Genomic DNA, 21234 nt, shown 5'->3' with positions numbered 1-21234 from the left:
TGAATAGCAAAATTCATTATTCCTAAATCTTTTGAATCTACTTCTAAATTTTTAAAATCATCAGTAGGCTGGAGAATATACCGAATATATCGTAAACACTTCGATAACAAACAGTGTTATCGATAGCCTGCCACCGTTTTCCCTTCTTTTCGCCAAAAATTTGTGACCGTGTTGTCAGTTTTTCAGCGTTTTGATAGGCCTGGCATTTTGTTTAGAACGTTAAGGGATAAAACTGCGAAAATGTACGGTGGAGACGACTACGGCAACAATGCGGTGAGTGATAGGGACCAAGGAGACCTATTAAAAACCTGGGCGCAGCCTGCCGCCGACAACATAACCCAACTTTTCTGGGCCACACAAAGTAAAATAAAGTCATTGAAATCTTCCCGTTTACAGGAGTACTACGATGAGTACGCGCACACCGGGGACCCGCAGCTGGACATGGAGTACGAGCGTAACTACTACGCCAGCCGCATGCCGGAGAACGTCAAGTACTTCTTGATCAACTTCTGCCAGGCGATCAAGGAGGGAACCCTGTACGACATCCAGAACATGTACGAGAACACGTTCCCGCAGATCAGCGACCACCACTTCGACAAGTCGGCCTGGCCCGATGAGCAGGAGGTGGGACCCATTGTGGACAACGACAAGGTCTTCCTGATCCTGTACAAGGAGCTGTACTACCGTCACATCCACGCTCGCATTCCCGGCGGACCCAAGCTGGACCAGCGCATCAACTCGTTCTTCAACTACTGCGACTTCTTCAACCTGATCATCTCGTCCCAAAACCCAGTGATGCTCGAGCTGCCCGACATCTGGCTGTGGGAGTTGGTGGATGAGTTCGTCTACCAGTTCCAGAACTTTGCCCAATACCGGTAGGTGCTTTCGACGATTCCATAGACTTTTTTTTTTACAAGATTTCCCTGAATTCTGCAGGGCCCGTCTGACCGACAAGTCCCAGGATGAGATCCAGCAGTTGTGCGTGAACCACAGCAACGTGTGGAGCATCCTGTGCATTTTGAACGTGCTGCACTCCCTGGTGGACATCTCCAACATCAAGAAGCAGCTGGAGGCCATCTCCCAGGGCGCCGATCCCCAGACCGTCGCCGGAGACTTCGGCAAGCTCTCGTTCTACAAGATGCTGGGATATTTCTCCCTTGTGGGACTTCTGCGCGTGCACTCCCTGCTCGGCGACTACTACCAGGCCATCAAGGTGCTGGAGCCCATTGAGATCCACAAGAAGTCGGCCTACTCGCACATCCCCGCCTGCCAGATCTCCACGTCCTACTACGTGGGCTTCGCCTACATGATGATGCGTCGCTATGCCGACGCCATCCGCACTTTCTCGGACATCCTGCTGTACATTCAGCGCACCAAGCAGCTATACAGCACGCGCTCCTACCAGAACGACCAGATCAACAAGCAGGCGGAGCAGATGTACCACCTGCTGGCCATATGCCTGGTGCTGCACCCTCAGTGCATCGACGAGTCCATCCAGCAGGTGCTGCGCGAGAAGAACTACCACGACGCCATGTTCAAGATGCAGTGCGGCGATCTGGATGTCTTCAAGTCCTTCTTTGTCTTTGCCTGCCCCCGATTCGTGAGCCCCTGCCCGCCGGCCGCCGATGCCCCCATGGAGGACTACGTGAAGGACCCCATGGAGCACCAGCTGATGGTGTTCATGGACGAGGTGCGCCAGCAGAAGGATCTGCCCACCACGCGCTCCTACCTGAAGCTGTACACCACCCTGCCGCTGGCCAAGCTGGCCTCCTTCATCGACCCCAACGCCAGCGACGACGATGTGTCCAAGCTGCTGATCCGCCTGCTCTGCTTCAAGCACAAGATGCGCAACCTGGTCTGGAGCAAGGGTCCCAGCGGTCTGGAAGGCGCATTCAAGTCGGGATCTGAGGTAAGTAAAGCCTTTCAGTTGCAGAGAATCATGACTAATCCTTGCCATCTCTTTCCAGCTGGACTTCTACATCGACGACGACATGATTCACATTGCTGACACCAAGGTATCTCACCGGTATGGCGACTTCTTCGTGCGCAAAATCCTCAAGTTCAACGATCTGAACCGAAAGCTGAAGAAAATCACCATTTAAGCGACTACTTGTGACCACTTAAGATCTATTTAATATTCCAATCCGGACCGATAATGCCAATAAAGTACTCTGCGCCTGTGCGCAGGTACGGTCCACAAGACCTCCGATTGTTTCATTTTAAAGTTGGAACGCCACTAGTGTGGTTTTAACATTTGACTTTATTTTTAACAATACCATTATAATATAAAAATCGCTTGTATGACTATAAGGAAATTCAAAACTCTACACAATATACGATTTCCGAGATTGCCGCAACTCCACTTCCATGTGACAGCAGGTGCATGTTCAGCAGCACGGCCAGGACTCCTCTCCGGGCTTCGGGGAATGTGCGTTCAGTGTTTTACATAATACATAATAACGTCTCTCTGTCGATTCGAACTTTTCTCGCCCTGGGACGAGCCAATTTCTTTGGTAAATTAGTCGCACTACGCGTCGGCTTAGTAATCATGCTTTCGATAAATGGGGAGGCAGAGAGCGTGGAGTTGGGGCCACAAGCAGTTCTCACACTTACACACACATTTTAAAATTCAACTTAGAAGTAGGATACACTTTACACTCGAAACTGCGTTCGCCTTTGCGCTAGTATCTGTTTTGTGTGCTATTTTCCTTTGCTAAGTGGACTACATCCACCAGTGGTTGGCTTACGCTTAGGACTAACATTAAAATCAAACAATTTACAATTACGGACTTCGGGTTGGTGGGCCGGCGGCGGCGACGGCGGCCAGTCGCTAGTCGACGCTCACCGTGCGCTGATTGACGTCGATCAAGTAGATGTCCTTGTGGTTCTGGAGCACAAAGTCGACGAAGGCATTGATCGGAGCTATCTCCTCCAGGGAGGTGCTGGTGCTGCGCGACCACAGGAAATTCGGGCCGAACACGATGGCCAGGTTGGAGGAGGTCATCTTGTTGAGGTCCTCGCAGTCCATCACGCGCACCAGGAACTCGACCAGGTACTTGAACAGCTCATAGTTCTCCTCGGGCAGTTTTTCGCGTATCAGCTGGGTGACGTTCCTCGAGCGCTCCTCCTTGGGCCACTCCAGGAACCGGGTCACATCGTCGTAGAGCTCGAAGGTGAGCAGCGGCTCGGCGAGATCGCGCAGGAAACTCTTCAGCAGGCCGGCAATTACATGCACATTCACGCTCTTCAGATCCACATCCTCCCCCCGGTTCACTCGCTCCTTGAGCGTCATTATCTCCGCATGGTTGCCCGATCGCCGGAAAATTCCCTCCGTGTCGATCACGCCCGTAATCGAAAGCGAGTCCACGCACTTGCGCACAATCGGCGGAATGGAGTTCAGGCACGGGCTGTTCATCACAATGAACTTCAGGGGCACTCCGAATTGCTGCGTCGTCGCCATTTTGTGCTGCTGCTGCCGGGATGCATTTATGCTGGGTGGCGGCGTCGATGTCTTCCGGCTGGGGTTCAGCTTGTCGTCCAGGTCGCAGATGTTGTCCGGCAGCTTCAGACTGCAGAGGCCGAGCGCCTGGCGCAGCTCGTCCAGACAGGAGATGTACACCAGCTTCTTGCGGAACTTGTCGCTGATGAACGGACTGAAGAAGTTCCAGATGACCCGGATGAACCACGTCGGATGCACCACATACAGGGTCTTTAGGTTCTTGCGGAAGTTGCGGTCGAGCTCCTTGTACGAGTTCCACAGGAACTGGGCCGACGGCTTGTTGTCCTCCTTCAGTCCTTGGTGGAAATAGACGAGGATGTAGTCGTTCTCCACAAAAGGTTCAATCTCCTTGATGATTTCACTGCGAAGGGACAAGGATTGTAGTGCTATTGTGCCAATGGTTAGAGAGTTCTTGGAGCTCACCGAACGAAAGCTTCCAGCTGGGACTTCTCGGGGAAGCGAGATGCATAGATGGCGAATATGTGACGACCCTGCTTGTCGGTGCCGAGGAAGTCGCACTTGGTTTTGGCCGCCTGGAAGTTTTCCGACTGCTCCCTGAGTTGGTCCTCGAAGTCGTCCTCCAGCGGATTCACATCCTCCTCGGGCTCTAGTTCTGGATCTGCGCGAAGCGAGAGACGTAAGGCATTGGCAAACGGGAGCTGGGCAGGCTACTTACCATCGGCTAGGACAAAGTCCCCGACCATAACATCTTCTGGGTGAAAATTGGAGTATCGGTTAGCTTTGGGAGTTGGGAATATCCTTAGGGATAGAACTTACTTTCCAGGGGCGAGGGGGCCAGGAGCTCGGTGTCGTCGAACTCTAGCTTCGGCTCGAAGTCGTGCAGGTCCGAGAGACTGGGCTGCGGCTCGTCCGAGTTCTCGACCAAAGGATTAATGGCAGGACCTTGGGGAGCGAGAGGGAAGGCATTTATGAATCTGGTAGGTTTCCCCAGGCGCGGACAGGTATTCCAAAGAGGTAATCTTACAAGTAATGCTTTCGGTTAAGTATTTTGACGGCCTGAGGCAACGAGTTTAGTTCGGATTGAGTTTTGAGTAAGTGAGTAGACATGAATCAGAGAAATTTGAATTGGATGAGTACGTTGGCATCAGATCTTCGGAAATCAAAGGCTTACTGTTTGGTATTACGGCAGACAGTTACAGAACACAACTGAGGAACAAGCACAATTAAACGCTAAGCTAGGTAGGTAGCCCGGGTCACAGAACATAGACCCCAGGACAAACATGGCAACAACACAGCAGGCGGCAGGCAGCAGGCTCCACAGCAAACCAAGCAAACAGGTTGGATATCAAGGTATGCGAGTATGTATTTACAGGGGGAGTGGGAGGCCGCATGGGCTGGGGTTAGTCTTTAGAGTGGGTTAGTGGCGCAACTTGGAGCTGGGTACTTGGGGGCATGGAGTTAGTTGTAATTGCTTGCAACTACTGTTAGTTCTCCAACGAGGGCTACGATACGGTATACGGTAATGAAAACAAAACAAGCGGCGCCACGAAATGACTCCCAAACTTAAAACACCGATTAGAGGCACTTACACCGGGCTGGCTTATAACGAGGGGTTATTACAAAATAAAACTCTTTTCACGGGAAACTATTACTCTGGCCTTCAAAAGAAACATTAAAGCGAACTTAGGCCCAGCAAGTTACAAAATAAAAAGGTGGGAGAGTCTTGAAGAATTTCGAAAAGAAAAGGAGATCCAGTCCACCTCGGCAGCTTGGTCAACGCTTGGGAATTCTTTCGCAGCGCCCAACATGGCAGGGCGAGTCGCCTGCGCTCAAAATGCTAAGCAGTTACAGAACCAATACAGAATCAAAACTATTTAATTGAAAGGCATGACTGGGCCGAGCGGCCGGCGCGGACTTACCTGGCAATCGCGATCCGAAACGCGAATGGGCGTCCATATCCGCTCCGGGGTGGTGGTTGGGTGGGCTCGATTGGATTGCTGCTGCCGAGCAGGTGCCGCGGGTCCGATGTGATTGGAATTCTCGCCCTGACGCGCTGGCTGGAGGTGGCGATGGCTCGGTGTGTGCGCTGCGCTGAAATGCGAGAATAAATTAGCCATAAGCAGCCGTTCGAGTACCCAGCCGATGACGATGACGTCACGGCAAAGCTAGTTTTCTTGAATGTCGCGCGCCGTCGCCGTGAGTCGCTGCTATGTGCCGGGGGTCTGGTGGGGGCTCAGCACTGGCTATGGCTTGGTTATGGGCTTGTTCCTGTCGTGAGCGCGCTGATTCACATTCATTCACTTTTGACGCGGCCCTCGAACGTCAATGGCTTGGACTGGTATTTGGCCAAAGTTTACGGCCAAGAGCCAGCCACTTGGCCCTGGAAGACGCCCACGCCCACGCCCTCGCCCGCGCCTGGTACATACACAAAGTGGAGGCGCGACAACAAGAAACAAGCACGATAACAACGCAGAGTGGTGTGGAAACGCTACTTATCGCCAACTCCCGACAAAACAGAGGCACTTGCATGTAGTTTATTAATAGAAGGCATCCAACGGCTGGAACTACTGCTCCGTAACCCGCGACCTGGTATCGTGGTACATACATACACACCCCCAGGAGCTCACAAGTTCCTTCGCAAAAACGTACAATTCACGAGGATCCTGTGCTCTGGCCCTGCTGCCGAACGGACAATTTATTGACAACAAACTGCGCAATTGTTTCCCCGTCACTTAATGATATTTACTTTTTTTGTGTACTTTTATCAGCAACTAGACTGGGCGAGGGGGGCGCTTTGCGAAAAAACAGACGTTCTGCGACACGCCGTTAGTGAGTGATTGCACATTGATTGTCTCACTTTGCAGGGAATCTTTAACTTTGCCAGTGAGTCAGAATTAAAGAGGAAAGTACCTTTTATCAGTAGGAAAAAAAATCTTCGGTAATTTTACTACAAGACGTTGTTTTTGTGAATGAGCAGTGATGGAAAACGATGGCCGCCCGTTAAGTGCTGCAAAAAAGCACAGGGCGTCATAAATCTTGGTGCAAGCTTTTTCGTGTCACGACAATGGTTGATGTTCGATTTTGATTCTCGAGCGAATCAATTCTATATTAATTTGATAGCTAATAACACTTTTTAAAGAATTTGTTTAATTTTATAGATGGAAAGATGGAAATTTTTAGCTTTGAATGACTTATAAAATATTTTTCCATCACTAGTCTTATCGATATACAAAACAAGGGCCAAGTGTGACCCTTTGCGTGCTATTCACAACTTCGGCACGACCAGCTGCAAAATATTTTAGAATTCCTTAAATTAACATTAAAATGGTCGGTTGGAGCCGTATGCTGTCGCCGGCGGCATCTTTCGCGAAGTACCGCGCCGTGCTTCAGACACCTGCCTGCCGAAATGGTAAGTATCGCCAGTAAAAAACACACTCTACATTACGCAACCAACCAATCTCTGTCTTCTAGCCCTGCAGCAGCAGATGCGTCGGATGGCTGGCGATCATGGACACCACCACATGACCATCAAGCCCTCCCGCTTCCAATGGGACAAGTTCAAGGATCTGATGCACTTTTACGTAATGCTCGGACTGGTGCCAGTGACTGGTCTGGTTCTGTATTCGAATATCTTTGTGGGACCGGCGCAGCTGGCGGAGATTCCTGAAGGGTACACTCCCAAACACTGGGAATACGAGAGGGTAAGGTCATGTTGTAGTTGGCTACTCTTTTCCTAATTGTTTCCTTCCTTTGCAGCACCCTATCTCCCGTTTCATTTCTCGCTACATCCTCAACTCGGAGCAACAGAACTACGAGAAGTCTCTGCACTACCTGTACGAGGAGAACGAGAAGGCACAGATTCGGTTAGTCTGAAGGAATCCCTTGATACCATGCCGATCTTAACGATAATCATGTTCTTACAGACTCCTTGAGGACGAAGTGCGTCGCAAGATGTCCGAGCGCAACGATTACCAGGCCTACTACTACAGACCCTCGGTGGCCAAGTACCACAGAGTATCCAAAGAGGCTGCCGATGAGCTGGAGGCTTTGCGCGGAGACTAGAACCCTTGTAATATTCAGTTTTTGTTAGGCGGAAATAAATGTGGATTTGAATTCGCAACATCAGCTGATTATTCACCTTAACTAATATACAAATTACACAGTAGTCCAATAAATACTTAAGAAATAGCCAAGTCAAGAGTGCGTATCGATTTAGCCCCACGCCTGATTCTTGCAGTAGTAGAGCACCAGTTTCCCATTGGTGCCGTGACACTCGTACAGGTTCTTGATTATCTGATCCGGAGCGGGGGCGAACGTCTGGTTAACGTACAGAAACTGAAATACACAAAAATATGTGATTGGGGGGTGTTAGGTTCATGGGGTAATCTTACAATCTGCTCATTTGCGTCGAGTTTGAGGTACTTGTGTATAAATTTCTGGATCCAGCTAACAGTCTTGTTGGGGTCCACGGTCCAGGTGCGCTTCTTGATGATCGGTACATTGCCAGTGGCGTTCAGCAGGACACAAACTGGGACAGGTGGAAGAAAATGAAAACAAAAACAAAAGAACATCGGGTTCCGGAGTCCGGATTGTGGTCTCACTCTTGGAGGCATCCTTGTCGGTGGGCGTGGAAGTGGTCAGGGCTGCCTGAGGTTCCGGGGTGTCCGCCATGGCTTCGGAATGTTGGTGAAATGCTTCAGTTCAGACAATGGTCCTGAAAATTGCCAATTTGTAAATATAGAATATAAACAATGGCACAACTGCGACGTAACTATCGATAACAAAACAAAATATTGGAGGTGGAACATTGCTGCAGATAATAAAACATTTTAATATTATTATTTTAATATAATATATTATATAAAATTATTTATCCATTATCTACTATCAATTTGTAGTAAGAATTAGCCAATGAAATGTAATTACATTGATTTAAATTTTCCCCATTTTAAATTGGACTCCCCCCTTATTACTCTTGCACATATCTAGCTCTTATATTGTTCGCTAACACGTGTGGTAGGTGGTAGTTTGGAAACTCAAAAGAAACAGATTGAATTATGAACAACAAACTATTCGATGGGTCAGACGACGATGGCGACGACCTGCAGATATCCACCAACAAGGACTACGCCAAGACCTACAACAATTTAAGGAAGAAGGAGCTGCTGCAGAAATGTAAATAGAACCCTCTTCCAGGTGTACGATTCTAACGTCTATTTCCATGTTTTAGATAAGGACCGTGGCTTGGATGTGTCGGAATCCGAATTCGACAGCGACAGCTCATCGTCCGAGGAGGATGAGGTGGATCCCAGGTTCGACCAGGACTTCTTTAAGACCCTATCTTCCCTGAAAAGCAAAGATCCGCGAATTTACGACAAGGACGCCAGATTTTTCAATGAATCCTCCAGCGAGGATGAGGAAAACGATGGAGAGTCTAAGCAAAAGAAGACCAAGAAACTCAAGCCGGTCACTTTGAAGGACTATGAACGAAAGGTTATCCTGGAGCACAATGGAAAGTTCGAAAGCTCGGACGAGGAGCACCAGGAGAAGGAGGAGGAGGAGTTCCAGCGGGCACAATCACCCACCGCCGTGGAGGAGGAACGCCGGCTGAAAGCCGAATTCCGAAGTGTGATGAACCAGGAGGACGAAGGCGAGGATGAGGAGTTTGGGGGCATTTTTAAGAAACGCAGCAAAACCCAGGAGCAGACTGATGCGGAGGAGGCGGACTTTGCCAAGTGGCTGGCTGGCCAGCAGGCGGAAATCCAGGCGACGGACAAGGAGCAGCTGGAACCACTGAAGCAGTACTGGAGCAGCAAGAAGTTAACACAGGGCGAGAGCTTTCTTAGGGACTACATCCTCAACAAGGGCTATGCCAACACTGATGCCTCCGCCATTCCCACTTACGATGAGATCGTGGGAGACAACGCGCCTCTGTCCGAGGACGAGCAGGAACTGGAGAAGCAGGCGGAGTTTGAGCAAAAGTACAACTTCCGGTATGAGGAGCCAGATGCAGAGTTTATCAAACGCTATCCCCGCACAATAGAGCAGTCCGTTCGGCGCACGGACGACAAACGGAAAGAAAAGCGCAAGGAGTTGAAGGAGCGCAAGGAGCAGGAGAAGCAACAGAAAATGAAGGAACTTGATCTTATCAAGGAGATGAAGCGCAAGGAGATCGAAGAGAAGATTCGGAAGCTCAAAGCGGTCACCGGCAACGATGAGTTGGGATTCCGAGACGACGAGCTGGAGGAGGACTTCGATCCAGCGGCCCACGATCGTCGCATGCAGGAGTTGTTCAACGACGAGTACTACAACGTGGACGAGGGCGAGGAGAAGCCAGAGTGTCCCTCGGACATTGATGAGCTGGCCTTGGAGGACTGGGACAACTATGATCCCAAGAAGCACAAGGACGACCAGGGGGACGACGACTACGAAGGTCATTGCGAAGACGAGGACTTCAATATGGACTGCGACTATGATCCCGCCGCCGCCAAGCAGCAGCTGCAGCAGGAGCTGATTGAGAACACGAGGGGCCGAAAGGGTCGCAAGGGCCGACGAAATCGATTTATGGAAATGATCCAGGCTGAGAAGCCGGCTTTTGATCCAGAAGACGAGAAGACCTATGGGGAATACATCGACGAGTATTACCAAATGGACTGTGAGGACATTATTGGGGATCAGCCGTGCCGATTTAAGTATGTGGAGACCACGCCCAACGACTTTGGCCTGACGATAGAAGAGGTAGGGAGAGTGTAGCCAACTTTCCAAACCGACTTTAAATGTGGATTTCTTTTCAGATCCTTCTGGCCAAAAACAAGGAGCTCAACCAATGGGCTAGCCTCAAGAAGGCTGTCCAGACCAGGCCCGAGCATGTGGAGAAAAAGGAGCAGCGCCTCTACAAGATGAAGGCCAAAAACGAGGATCTTAAAAGGAAGATTTTCAAAAGTCTATACGGGGAGGGGTGAGTTGCTAGGATTAAATAATGGGAGCTTAACTAAAACATCTTCCTTTTGCAGCTCCGATGATGAAGACCAGCCTGAAGAAGAGAGTCCTGCCCAGGTGGAAGGTGAAACATCTACTCAGCCGGAAGCACCACAACCTCCCTCGGAGCCCTTGTCGAAATCGAAGAGGAAACGCTTGAAACGGAAGGCCGCGGCAGTAGCGGCAGCCAGTTCCAGAAAGACCACCACGGAAGAGGCCAAGGAGTCAGAGGAACCATCGAACTCCCCGGAGAGCTCAAAGAAAGAAGAGGAACCCGCATCTAAGAAGAGCAAAAATCAGGACCAGAAACTCCAAGGACCTGCCCCTAAAAGAAACAATACTCCCAAGCAAGCTAAGGCGGGTTCTGGAGAAGCCGCCGAAGGACAGGCGCCGAAACAGGTGCAAGAGAAACCGAAGGGGAACAATCCGTTTAACAAGAATTCCAACAAGTCCAATAAAGACTCAAGGGAGACGCCTCAAGGACCTGCCAGACAAACGCAAAATAAGTTCAACAAAAGAAAGGCAGATTCTAAAGATGTCGCCAATGGAAACCCTGAGAAGCCCAATGGAAATAATCCGTTCCATAAAAAAACCAGCGGACCTAGTCAGGATCAAAAGCCACTGGCCACCAATAACTTCAAGGGCAAGGCAAGAAATGGAGGCAGTGATGCCAAAGGCAATCCTTTCAAGAAATCGAATCAAGCCTCCAGCACATCCTTCCCAGCCAAGAAAACGAATAACTTCAAGGCGAAGAACAGGATGAACAAAAATCCCAACGGCATAACCGACGATCGGCTGAAGGCTTACGGCATCAATCCCCGGAAGTTCCATAAACGGGAGAAGTACGGGAAAAAGGACACATAATATTAGCTATAGTTTTACTTATGTACATATGATAACACATTAAAAACCGGCACGACACATTTGAATTTAAAATTCTACAGATTATTCTGCTTTAGTCCCTTCATCGTCGGTGGCGTCTTCGTCCTCCTCCGCGCTCCTCATGCGGTCCAGCTGGAGGCGCCGCTCCTGGATGCGAGTGCATTTGGGGCAAATCATATTCTTGCGCGTCAGGCAGACCCGGTGGAAGATGGAGTTGCACTGGTCGCATTTGATGCAGCCGTCGTCGAAGGGGAATATCACCTCGTTGTTGCTGCAAATCTCACAGATGTAGGCCTGCGCCAGGCACATGGGGCAGGACCTGATGTGCTCGTCAAACGCCTTGAACACGGCCTGCAGGAACTCCGCCAGAGCTCCGGTCTCCACCTGGCTCAGGTCGCTCAGGGAGTAAAATTCATTGGACTGGGCTAGGTGCCGTCTGCCGCCCAGTTGCTGATCCACTAGCTTCTGTTCGGTGGCCATCCTGCAGGCGGCCAGGTAGTGGCGCATGTGCACGAGGTTCTGGCGAAGCTTCTTCACGGTACACAGCTTCTCCACGAAAACAAAGAGCTTTGGGTTGTCCTCCTCCAGTCGGATAAGGGGCTTGTTAAGGAACAGCCGGATCTCCTGGAGGGCCGTGCGCGAGACCCGGCGCGGGGAGAAGTCCCAGTTGTGGATGACGCGGGCGGGGATGAAGGTTGTGTCTCCCCAGTGGCATCGGGGGCAGAAGTAGAGGCCACTATAATCGCACAACCGTGGCTCGATCCAGGAGCTCTTTAGATTCAGTGGCGTTCCGCACTCCGAGCACTTGTACCCCTGAGAAGCCAAGCCAATCTCTGGGCAGATCTCGGAGACGGGATGCTGGCGCTCCGAGACGAGGACATGAGCGCACACCCTCTTGACACTGTCGATGCACTTCTGGTGGACCAGGTAGCCGCAGTCGCTGCAGACATAAGATGCCTGGACCACGCTCCATATGATGGCAGTGCAGTGGTCGCAGTAGTTCCTCTTGGTGGCCACCTGCAGACGGCTTCGCTTGCCGTGGTGTGGATGGTGGGGAACGAAGTGATGGCCGACGACGGCCCGTATGGCGTCCATGACCACAATGTCGGAGGGTAGGGACTGGTGCGCCTCTTGGGCCTCCTCCAGCTGCTGAAGGGAGTAGCGCAGGTCCACCAAGTGCCGGACCAGCCACCGCCGTTCCTCGCTCAGCTCCTCGCTGAGCAGGACCAGATCTTTGCAGTGCGCAATAGCCTCTTGCAGGTCTTGGATGTTGGCATCGCTGGTGAAGATCAGCCTCCACTGCTCCCGCACCAGTGAGGCGGGAATGGGCAGCGCCCGGTACTCCCCCTGGGGTCCGCTCTCCTCGGAGCCACCGCCATCGGAGTCAGCTCGGCCAACTGTTGATGGTTGCTGGTGGAGGTAGCTGCTGGCGCTCTCGTTGATGAACTGCGCCACGGAGCCCGGAATGCTGGTCAGGCTCTCGCGCCAGGAGCTCATGGTCGGGGAAAAACAAAAGTGCGGTTGGAAAATTCTCTATGAAAACAGGAAAACAAAGGCAAATAGATTGGAGGCGTCTGTGGAGGTGGGTGTGGATGAGGGGTGGGTGCAGGCCCATGGTTCCACTTGATGTGTCGGTATCGCGTTAGGCACAAAATCTGACATGCTTCCACTAGTCCGCTGCAGAAACAATACCACCAGTATAATTTTTATTTAGAATTCTATTTAATCTAAATTATAAAGTTTATTAATATATTTAAAAAATTAACTAAAATCTATCAGAACATACAAAGCTATTAATAATGAAATCTGACTTCTCGGATATGCAGAGAGTGTAAATTATGGCTTTTAAAATAAAGTAATTTCTGTAGGGATATTTTATTCTTTTAAAAATCAAAGTTCTTTAAATTTATTTTTAAGAATTAAATTTAAAAATTTAATGGCTGCCCAACCACATAATAAACAACAAAAACAAAAATGCTGAAGATCTGGCAGCCCCAAAACTAAAATACAAAAGATGGCGCCAAAAATTATAAGTTTTAAATTATTGTCGCGGGTCGATTATCGATAGTTAGTATTTAAGTAGAATTTTGTTATCGTGCACTCGTGAAGAGATTGGGCACACTAGAATAGGAATATTGGCGCGTGTGGTGAATTTGTGATTGTTGTCATAGAGTGTGGGAGGTTAAACTGCGGTAAGCTTTGTAATTTATCATTATTTCTTACCCTAATATGTAACCCCCATAGAATAAAACATAAGTTGTACGCACACATTGGCTTGTGTTTTGGAATCGGGTTGCCCCATCGCCGCCGTACATTTGTTTAAGGCATCTCCCACACGAGAGACGACAGAAGTTTTTATTCGCAGTCAGGCGACTGGCGACATTGTTTGGAACAACACCCTACTGAAAGGATCGATCTAGCCTGGACGGCATGATGCAGCATTCGCCCAGAAGGAGTCCCCGATTAAACGAAGGACAGGATGGACGTCCCGTAACGCAAGTAGATGGCAGCGTTTTGGCCCCGCAAGCGTCGCAAGCCGGCGGCCGAGGCAGTGAAGCCCCGGCGTCATCAGCGCAGCTGGCAGCATCTGGAGCCACCAGGAAACCGAAGGTGGCCGACCTCATGGATAGGATCGCCGAGTTGGAGAAGGAGTTGGAACGCGCTCGCAGCGCTAATATGGAACGCACTGACCCCGGTATGTCGAGTGAGGTTGGGGTAGGTCAGCCGCCATTTGCAATCGGCCTGACCGTACCCAACGCAACAAGTCTTTATCCGCCATCCTGGAGCGGACCTCAAACGGTACCGTGTTCGCAGAACTGTACCACGAGGATAAATCACGCATCGCCATTTTGCGCTACCGGCACTACTGTTCCAGCGCATGGTTTCGGGCTGCAAAATGAAGTGGCCGGCGGAACGTCGGTACGTGCACCTTCCCCTGGAGACGGTGCTTGGGCGACGAGCATTGGAGGAACTGCACGCTGGGCGCCACGAAAGCTTCCTGAACTGCCTACGTTCGGAGGGAAGCCAGAGGACTGGCCCATTTTCTACTGCGCGTTTACGGAGACGACGCAAGCGTATGGTTGTACGGACTTGGAGAACAACCAAAGGCTACTGAAGGCGCTAAAGGACGACGCGCGTGAGACGGTGAAGTCATTGTTGATTCACCCCAGCAATGCGAATGCAGCGGTGGAGCAGCTGCGATTCAGATACGGCCGACCGGAGCAACTAATACGCAGCCAGCTCAACAGCATTCGAGATGTGCCTGCAATTACGGAGCACAACCTGGGAAAGCTCGTCGCATTCGCCACCCATGTCAGCAACCTCAAGGCTTTCCTACAATCAGCGAAGGCGGAGCAGCACCTGGGTAACCCTATGCTGATGGAAGAGCTTGTGGCCAAGCTCCCAATAAGCAAACGAGTGGACTGGGCAAGGCACGCTGCAACCATTCAGCCCTATCCGACGATTGTGGACTTCAGTTCGTGGTTGATGGAACTAGCCAACGTGGTCTGCTTGGTGGCGGACATTGATGGAAGGGAGCCAAGGCGTCGATTGCTTCATGCCAGCGTCGACCAAGAGCAGGACGAGCAACAGGAGAGCTGCCGCAGGAATTGTCCAATTTGTGAAGGCCTTGGACAACATGCAGTTCGGGACTGCCAACGATTCATTGGAGCCACACCTACAGAGAGATGGAAACTCGCAAGAAGACATCGCCTATGCTTCATGTGCTTGGAAAGTGGGCATATGACTGGATCCTGCGCTGCGTCAGGAGAGTGCCCCGTGAACGGATGCAGGAGGAAGCATCACCATCTTCTTCATGAGGAAAACTATGAAGGCTTCAGGAGACCGCCACAGCGAGGCGGCAATTGGAGAGGCTACAACCGGCAGGCAGCCGGACCGAGGGAAGGCGTCCAAGTGAACGAAGGAGCAGCCTCATCCGTGGATGCCTCTGCGACACCGGAGACAAATTTGAGCTGTGTCGACGAGGACCGAGAACGACTTCTGTTCCGTGTATTGCCGGTGACGCTATACGGAGGTGGGAAGCAGGTGGATACGTACGCTCTTCTCGATGAAGGTTCTTCGGTGACGATGGTCGACAACGAGCTGGTTGCAGAGCTAGGCGTACAAGGAGTACGTCGTCAGCTAAACGTTCAGTGGTTCGGAGGCAGGGCCACAAGAGAGCCTACTAACGTGGTACGTCTGGAGATCAGTGGAGCAGGCAAGTCCTCCCGACATGTGCTGAGGAACGTCTATGCCATTTCGAACTTGAGTCTGCCGATGCAGAGCCTGCACAGAAGGGATATTAGGAGCGTGAACAAGGACGCTCAATTACCTATGAAGCCCTACGTAAATGCAGTGCCGAAGCTGCTTATTGGTTTGGACCATGGGCATCTAGGACTGCCGTTGAAAACGAGGCGGTTTGCCAGCGAGGGACCGTACGCGGCCGCAACCGAACTAGGATGGGTTGTTTTTGGGCCTGTAGAAGGACGACGAGACACGCCATCACCGAGGTCTTGTCTGCTAGCCACGTCGTTGGATGATAACGTGGAACGGATCGTCGAGGACTACTTCGAGATCGAGAACTTCGGTGTGAAGGCGGCGCCAGCGGCCGCAGCCAGCGACGACGTGAGGGCTCAGAAGATCCTGGAGGACACAACGGTGCGAGTTGGCCGCCGATATCAGACGGGATTATTGTGGAAAACTGATAACATTGTGCTGCCACGTAGCTATGATATGGCGTACAATAGATTGGTCAACATAGAAAGGAAAATAAAGCGAGATGGGCAGTTCGCCCAAGAGTATTCACGGATTGTCAATGATTATGTCGACAAGGGATACGCTCGGCGTCTGGAACGGCAGGAGATCGATTCGGAAAGCGATAGAACATGGTACTTGCCGCATTTTGGAGTGGAGAATCCCAACAAGCCAGGGAAGATCCGATTAGTATTCGACGCAGCGGCACGAGTTGGAGGAGTATCGCTGAATTCTGCGCTGAGCAAGGGGCCGCAACACTATAAGGCCTTGGCATCTATCCTCTTCCATTTTAGGGAAGGTGCCGTCGGAGTCTGCAGCGACATAAAGGAGATGTTTCACCAGGTGCTGATCCGACCCGAGGATAGATGTGCGCAACGATTTCTGTGGAGAGATGGGAATGACCAACGGGACCCCGACGTCTACGAGATGTGCGTGATGACCTTTGGAGCAGCATGCTCACCGAGTGCGGCGCATCATGTGAAGACAGTGAATGCCAAGCGATTCCTGGATTCGGATCCCAGAGCAGTCAAGGCCATCGTGGACTACCACTACGTGGATGACTATGTGGACAGCTTCGCCACAGAGAGCGAGGCGATCGAAGTATCTAGCAGAGTGAAGAAGATACATGCGGAAGGCGGGTTTGAGCTTTGCAAGTTCTCGTCCAGTTCGCCTACAGTGGAGAGGATGCTTGGACCCAGTGATCACGCCCAGAGTGTTGGATGGGGTGAGGCCGAGCAAAAGATTTTGGGAATGCGGTGGCAGCCAGCCACGGACGACTTCAGGTTTCGAGTGAAGTACCACAAAGTCGCCCCCGTCGTGTCCGATGGGAAGAGAATTGCCACGAAAAGGGAATTCTTGAGCATGGTCATGTCAACGTTTGACCCCTTGGGATTCCTGTGTTGTCTAATGATAACAGCGAAGTTATTGCTGCGAGAGGTCTGGAGGAGGAAGATCTCATGGGATGAACCACTACCGGCTGAGATGTACAACGCCTTTATGGACTGGCGCAAAGAGATGGAGAAAGTGGAACGTTTTCGGTGCCCACGTCACTACTTTGGATCCGGGCTGGTGAAGACTGTCGAGATGCACGTATTTGTGGATGCGAGTCAGTCGGCATTCGCATCAGTGGTCTACTGGAGGATCACGTACGAGGACGGCGACGTGCAAGTGAGGTTCGTGTGCGCAAAGACGAAGTGTGCACCGATGCGAACGATGACGATTCCACGATTGGAGCTGCAGGCAGCAGTTCTAGGAACGAGGTTGATGGACACCGTCAGACAGGACCATAGTGTGGCCATTGCAGAGACTGTGCTATGGACGGATTCGAAGACAGTGCTGCGTTGGATTGGCAGCACACACCGGCGCTACAAGCAGTTCGTAGGGAACAGAGTGGCCGAGATTCTGGAGTCGACGAAGGTGGCCCAATGGAGATGGCTACCATCCGCCGACAACGTGGCAGATGATGCAACTCGAGCGCAACGCAGCGTGGACCTAAGCGAGGAGTCACGCTGGTTAAGAGGACCGGCGTTCCTGAGGAGACCAGCGGGCAGCTGGCCAGGAACTGCACCCACCGACGAAGCGGATGCAGAAGACGAAGAGGAGATGCCGGGTGAGTTCGTGCTTGTTGGAGCGAGTGACCCGTTCATATCGCTGGAGAGGTTCTCAAGCTATAGGCGATTGCTGAGGACTACGGCTTGGGTCCTAAGGTTCATACGTCGATGCCGTGGACAACGAGATGAGCTGGAGAACTACGGCCTCAATGTAGCTGAGTGTGAAGCAGCTGAGGACTTGTTATTCCGTAGAGCCCAACGTGAGGCGTTCCCCGATGAGGTGCAAGCCGCAGAGAAGGACTTGGACGTCGCTAAAGGAAGCGACATATGTGGACTGGCGCCATACCTAGATGGCAACGGAATCCTGCGAGCGTATGGCAGGATCGATGCGGCGCTATGTATTCCATACAGCGCCAGGAGGCCAGTGATCCTCTCCCACCGGCATGGTCTCACGGAGATGATTGTGCGCGACGCCCACGTGAGGATGAAGCATCAAAACGTGGATGCTACGATGGCGGAGATCCGGACCAGGTTCTGGATTACGAGACTGCGGAGAGTGCTTCGTAGTGTGATCTCGGGATGCAGCGAGTGTAAGCTGCACAGAGCACGGCCGATGCCGCCGATTATGGGACCCCTGCCAGATGATCGTTTGGACGCCTATGGCTGGCCGTTTAAGAGCACAGGCCTCGACTACTTTGGGCCGCTGTTAGTGACCGTTGCTCGGCACCAGGAGAAGCGGTGGGTGACCTTGTTCACGTGCCTGACGACCAGGGCGATTCATCTGGAACTGGCACATGACCTGTCGACTGATTCCTGCATACTTGCAATCAGGAATTTCATCTGCCGTCGAGGGCCTGTACATAGACTGCGCAGCGACAATGGCAGGAACTTCGTTGGAGCAGACAGAGAGGCCAAGAGATTTGCGGAGATCTTCGAACCCGAGAGGATCCAGTCGGAGCTGTCAAGCAAGGGAATTGAGTGGATCTTCAACTGCCCAGCGAACCCATCAGAGGGTGGAGTCTGGGAGCGAATGGTGCAGTGCGTGAAGAGGGTGCTACGCCACACAGTGAAGGAAGTGGCGCCGAAGGAGCACGTCCTGGAGAGTTTCCTAATAGAGGCGGAGAACATCGTTAATTCTCGTCCGCTCACCCATTTGCCAGTGAGTGCGGACCAGGAAGCCCCTCTCACGCCCAACGATCTCCTCAAGGGAGCAGCTTGCCCACCGGATACCCCCGGCCTGGATGGAGGCCTCGTCAAGGAAGGAGCTACGCGGAAGCAGTGGCGCGTGGCAAGGATGTTGAGGGACCGATTCTGGAGGAGGTGGGTCTTGGAGTACCTACCCACGCTGACACGGAGAGAGAAGTGGTGCCGCAGAGAGAAGCCGATCCAACGAGGAGACATCGTCTTCGTTTGCGATCCAGCCATTCCGCGTCGAGACTGGCGGAAAGGCGTCGTGGAGGAGACCTTTGCTGGAACGGATGGTGAGGTCAGACGAGCCCGCGTTAGGATCATGGATGGGGATCGGACCCGCTGGATAATGCGCCCCGCTTCAAAGTTGGCGGCTTTGGATTTAAGTGAAGAAGTTCTTCACGGAGGTGGGGATGTCGCGGGTCGATTATCGATAGTTAGTATTTAAGTAGAATTTTGTTATCGTGCACTCGTGAAGAGATTGGGCACACTAGAATAGGAATATTGGCGCGTGTGGTGAATTTGTGATTGTTGTCATAGAGTGTGGGAGGTTAAACTGCGGTAAGCTTTGTAATTTATCATTATTTCTTACCCTAATATGTAACCCCCATAGAATAAAACATAAGTTGTACGCACACATTGGCTTGTGTTTTGGAATCGGGTTGCCCCATCGCCGCCGTACATTTGTTTAAGGCATCTCCCACACGAGAGACGACAATTATAATATAATGTATAAGAATCGAATATAATGTATTTCTGTATAATATTTTATAATATAATATAATATACTAATATAATATAATGTAATATATAATATAATATAATGCGTAATATAATATAATATAAGAGGAACATTAAAATTTCCCACCATCTTTCCTCCATCTTTTGGTCGCAAATGTTTTGCCAGGATACAGGAATCCTGTGTATATTTTGTGTAAGATTCCTGTGAATCCTGTGTAAAACTACTTCCAAATAAAAATTCCATATTCTGTTTTGAAATTCAGGCATTCAATAAATTATTTTGTGAACTCACGCCAACTCGCGCCAAATGCAAATTAATTTTTTTTTGCAAATGAGCCAAAATTAATAGGATGTGAAGCTAGTTAAGTCTTTATTAGTCTAGAATCTGAATCGCGAGATATTAAATGTTTTTATGCCATTATTGGAAACCTATAAACTGTATTATCTGGTTCTATGCCATAAAAGGCTAATCAGGTCTTAAAACCCTAGCAGAGCACTGACTTTTAAGAACCAAAGACAGAAGCAAATTCACTTATTTCGATATTAGATAGTCCTTTAAGACAAAAATAGGTATGTAGAAAGGAATAGTGTCATATAGTGTCGGAGAGATTCCTATCTTTTCCTGGAAATGCAAATCTTTTATCAGAAAGATCTCAGAAACTGTTATAGATTGTTCCAGTCAAGGCTAGTCAGATTTTATGCTAATTAGATGCCTTTTTTTTGGTACATCTTTCAGAACGATTATCGCTTCCAAAACGCATAAACCCGCCCGAATAAGGCCATCAAAGATGTTTGTAGATCAGGTTCCACCTGTGTAATAAAATCCACGAAATAAGCGATTTCAGATGTTTCGGCCAGATAAAGGGTTTCCAAAATGGTAACACCCCTCGGGCGGGATGCTAATTGAAAAAAATAACCACTCGCCGACAATGTTTCTATTTATTGTTGTGAGGTATCTGGCGAATTTTTGGTTGCTTTTGCTTTCAAGTAAGTTTTTGCGGTTTATGCAAATCAGGGGCGACAATACAGCCGAACAAGTTTAAGCCGTTTTCAGTACTACCTTGTTTTTGTTGGGGTTATTTTGTTTCAGCGATTTTTCACGTTTTTTGTTTGCCCTCAAATCTCAGGCTGGCTGGCTGGCTGGCTGGCATTTTGGCCATGTGCAACAGGTGGCCATTTTATGGACCCCCTTCAGAGCAAAAAATGGGAGTACAAGTGTTTGAAAAAAGATCTATGCAAATGCCAAGACTTTGTCCGGCTTATGGTGCGTATACGCGACCAGATGAATTGGTGGAGAGGCCCGGCCGGAGCAGGAGCTGGAGCAGGAGCCGTTGCACGGTCAGTGGCCATTAAACAGATTACATGTTTGGCCACTGATTCACTGCCGCTAAGAGCCGTTTAAGCCCGGCGACACCAACAGCAACAGTGGCGATAACAACTGCAGCCAGAGCACTGAGAAAAAAAATATACTAGATATTATATAAACTTTTTTATTTATTTATCTTTTTTTGTGATAAAATGTAGCTAAAAGTTAGACAAGGTTTAAGATAAGGAGTATTCATTTCAGATCTCTCTATAGATCTATATTTTTCTGTGAGTGTATCAGACGGAGGCTGGCGGCAGAGCCGGAAAAAAATGTCCAGACAAACACATCGCCATGGCCGGCCAAATGAATGCACAGCC

The 21234-nt window shown here is 50.4% G+C and overlaps 7 protein-coding genes across 15 annotated transcripts; 4 read left to right on the top strand and 3 right to left on the bottom strand.

Annotated features, from left to right (window-relative positions):
- Positions 1–111: 111 nt before the first annotated feature.
- On the top strand, positions 112–2202 carry LOC6507626 (eukaryotic translation initiation factor 3 subunit L). The gene is made up of 4 exons (XM_001955991.4): positions 112–273; positions 397–875; positions 937–1909; positions 1968–2202. The coding sequence occupies exons 1-4, from the start codon at positions 241–243 to the stop codon at positions 2100–2102; spliced, it is 1620 nt and encodes a 539-aa protein (XP_001956027.1). The 5' UTR covers positions 112–240; the 3' UTR covers positions 2103–2202.
- A 40-nt stretch (positions 2203–2242) lies between these two features.
- Positions 2243–6521, bottom strand: LOC6507433 (rho GTPase-activating protein 68F). 9 transcript variants are annotated; one of them, XM_032454086.2, is made up of 7 exons: positions 6371–6521; positions 5380–5551; positions 4485–4516; positions 4277–4402; positions 4176–4211; positions 3923–4118; positions 2243–3860 (listed from the first exon to the last, which is right to left on the bottom strand). In XM_032454086.2, exons 5-7 carry the CDS (start codon positions 4201–4203, stop codon positions 2831–2833), a joined length of 1254 nt encoding a protein of 417 aa, XP_032309977.1. In that variant the 5' UTR covers positions 4204–4211; positions 4277–4402; positions 4485–4516; positions 5380–5551; positions 6371–6521; the 3' UTR covers positions 2243–2830. The 9 variants fall into 9 exon arrangements, 7 of the variants coding, with proteins under 7 accessions (XP_032309977.1, XP_044570750.1, XP_014765237.1 ...); XM_044714815.1 differs by having other exon boundaries at positions 4277–4516; XM_014909751.3 differs by lacking the exon at positions 4485–4516.
- Positions 6522–6683: 162 nt separating this feature from the next.
- Positions 6684–7580, top strand: LOC6507627 (NADH dehydrogenase [ubiquinone] 1 beta subcomplex subunit 5, mitochondrial). Its single transcript, XM_001955993.4, has 4 exons — positions 6684–6869; positions 6932–7161; positions 7217–7323; positions 7384–7580. Exons 1-4 carry the CDS (start codon positions 6785–6787, stop codon positions 7520–7522), a joined length of 561 nt encoding a protein of 186 aa, XP_001956029.1. The 5' UTR covers positions 6684–6784; the 3' UTR covers positions 7523–7580.
- On the bottom strand, positions 7568–8264 carry LOC6507432 (autophagy protein 12-like). The gene is made up of 3 exons (XM_001955994.4): positions 8062–8264; positions 7852–7988; positions 7568–7795 (listed from the first exon to the last, which is right to left on the bottom strand). The coding sequence occupies exons 1-3, from the start codon at positions 8129–8131 to the stop codon at positions 7673–7675; spliced, it is 330 nt and encodes a 109-aa protein (XP_001956030.1). The 5' UTR covers positions 8132–8264; the 3' UTR covers positions 7568–7672.
- A 159-nt stretch (positions 8265–8423) lies between these two features.
- LOC6507628 (protein KRI1 homolog) lies at positions 8424–11367 on the top strand. Its single transcript, XM_001955995.4, has 4 exons — positions 8424–8635; positions 8691–10198; positions 10255–10418; positions 10474–11367. Exons 1-4 carry the CDS (start codon positions 8518–8520, stop codon positions 11300–11302), a joined length of 2619 nt encoding a protein of 872 aa, XP_001956031.1. The 5' UTR covers positions 8424–8517; the 3' UTR covers positions 11303–11367.
- On the bottom strand, positions 11300–12973 carry LOC6507431 (differentially expressed in FDCP 8 homolog). Its single transcript, XM_001955996.4, has one exon. It carries the CDS (start codon positions 12815–12817, stop codon positions 11384–11386), a length of 1434 nt encoding a protein of 477 aa, XP_001956032.1. The 5' UTR covers positions 12818–12973; the 3' UTR covers positions 11300–11383.
- Positions 12974–13371: 398 nt separating this feature from the next.
- On the top strand, positions 13372–19371 carry LOC116655801. The gene is made up of 2 exons (XM_032454145.2): positions 13372–13512; positions 13565–19371. Exon 2 carries the CDS (start codon positions 13751–13753, stop codon positions 19256–19258), a length of 5508 nt encoding a protein of 1835 aa, XP_032310036.1. The 5' UTR covers positions 13372–13512; positions 13565–13750; the 3' UTR covers positions 19259–19371.
- The last annotated feature ends 1863 nt before the right edge of the window (positions 19372–21234 follow it).

The sequence above is a fragment of the Drosophila ananassae genome, chromosome 2R (genome assembly GCF_017639315.1).
Source record: "Drosophila ananassae strain 14024-0371.13 chromosome 2R, ASM1763931v2, whole genome shotgun sequence".
In the NCBI taxonomy this organism is placed as follows: domain Eukaryota; kingdom Metazoa; phylum Arthropoda; class Insecta; order Diptera; family Drosophilidae; genus Drosophila; species Drosophila ananassae.
This window is presented reverse-complemented; position numbering and strand designations above follow the sequence as displayed.

Excerpts from the sequence above, each read along its gene's own strand:
- LOC6507626 (XM_001955991.4), top strand. The coding sequence starts at position 241 with ATGTACGGTGGAGACGACTACGGCAACAATGCG. Across the intron at positions 876-936 it reads CAGAACTTTGCCCAATACCG|GGCCCGTCTGACCGACAAGT; the intron begins GTAGGTGCTTTC and ends TGAATTCTGCAG. Across the intron at positions 1,910-1,967 it reads CATTCAAGTCGGGATCTGAG|CTGGACTTCTACATCGACGA; the intron begins GTAAGTAAAGCC and ends ATCTCTTTCCAG.
- LOC6507432 (XM_001955994.4), bottom strand. The coding sequence starts at position 8,131 with ATGGCGGACACCCCGGAACCTCAGGCAGCCCTGACCACTTCCACGCCC. Across the intron at positions 7,989-8,061 it reads CGACAAGGATGCCTCCAAGA|TTTGTGTCCTGCTGAACGCC; the intron begins GTGAGACCACAA and ends CACCTGTCCCAG. Across the intron at positions 7,796-7,851 it reads TCGACGCAAATGAGCAGATT|TTTCTGTACGTTAACCAGAC; the intron begins GTAAGATTACCC and ends TGTGTATTTCAG.
- LOC6507627 (XM_001955993.4), top strand. The coding sequence starts at position 6,785 with ATGGTCGGTTGGAGCCGTATGCTGTCGCCGGCGGCATCTTTCGCGAAG. Across the intron at positions 7,162-7,216 it reads AACACTGGGAATACGAGAGG|CACCCTATCTCCCGTTTCAT; the intron begins GTAAGGTCATGT and ends CTTCCTTTGCAG. Across the intron at positions 7,324-7,383 it reads AACGAGAAGGCACAGATTCG|ACTCCTTGAGGACGAAGTGC; the intron begins GTTAGTCTGAAG and ends ATGTTCTTACAG.
- LOC6507433 (XM_014909751.3), bottom strand. The coding sequence starts at position 5,416 with ATGGACGCCCATTCGCGTTTCGGATCGCGATTGCCAG. Across the intron at positions 4,403-5,379 it reads TTTCGGATCGCGATTGCCAG|GTCCTGCCATTAATCCTTTG; the intron begins GTAAGTCCGCGC and ends TCGCTCCCCAAG. Across the intron at positions 3,861-3,922 it reads CAGCTGGAAGCTTTCGTTCG|TGAAATCATCAAGGAGATTG; the intron begins GTGAGCTCCAAG and ends GTCCCTTCGCAG.
- LOC6507628 (XM_001955995.4), top strand. The coding sequence starts at position 8,518 with ATGAACAACAAACTATTCGATGGGTCAGACGACGATGGCGACGACCTG. Across the intron at positions 8,636-8,690 it reads GAAGGAGCTGCTGCAGAAAT|ATAAGGACCGTGGCTTGGAT; the intron begins GTAAATAGAACC and ends TCCATGTTTTAG. Across the intron at positions 10,199-10,254 it reads TTGGCCTGACGATAGAAGAG|ATCCTTCTGGCCAAAAACAA; the intron begins GTAGGGAGAGTG and ends ATTTCTTTTCAG.
- LOC6507431 (XM_001955996.4), bottom strand. The coding sequence starts at position 12,817 with ATGAGCTCCTGGCGCGAGAGCCTGACCAGCATTCCGGGCTCCGTGGCG.
- LOC116655801 (XM_032454145.2), top strand. The coding sequence starts at position 13,751 with ATGATGCAGCATTCGCCCAGAAGGAGTCCCCGATTAAACGAAGGACAG.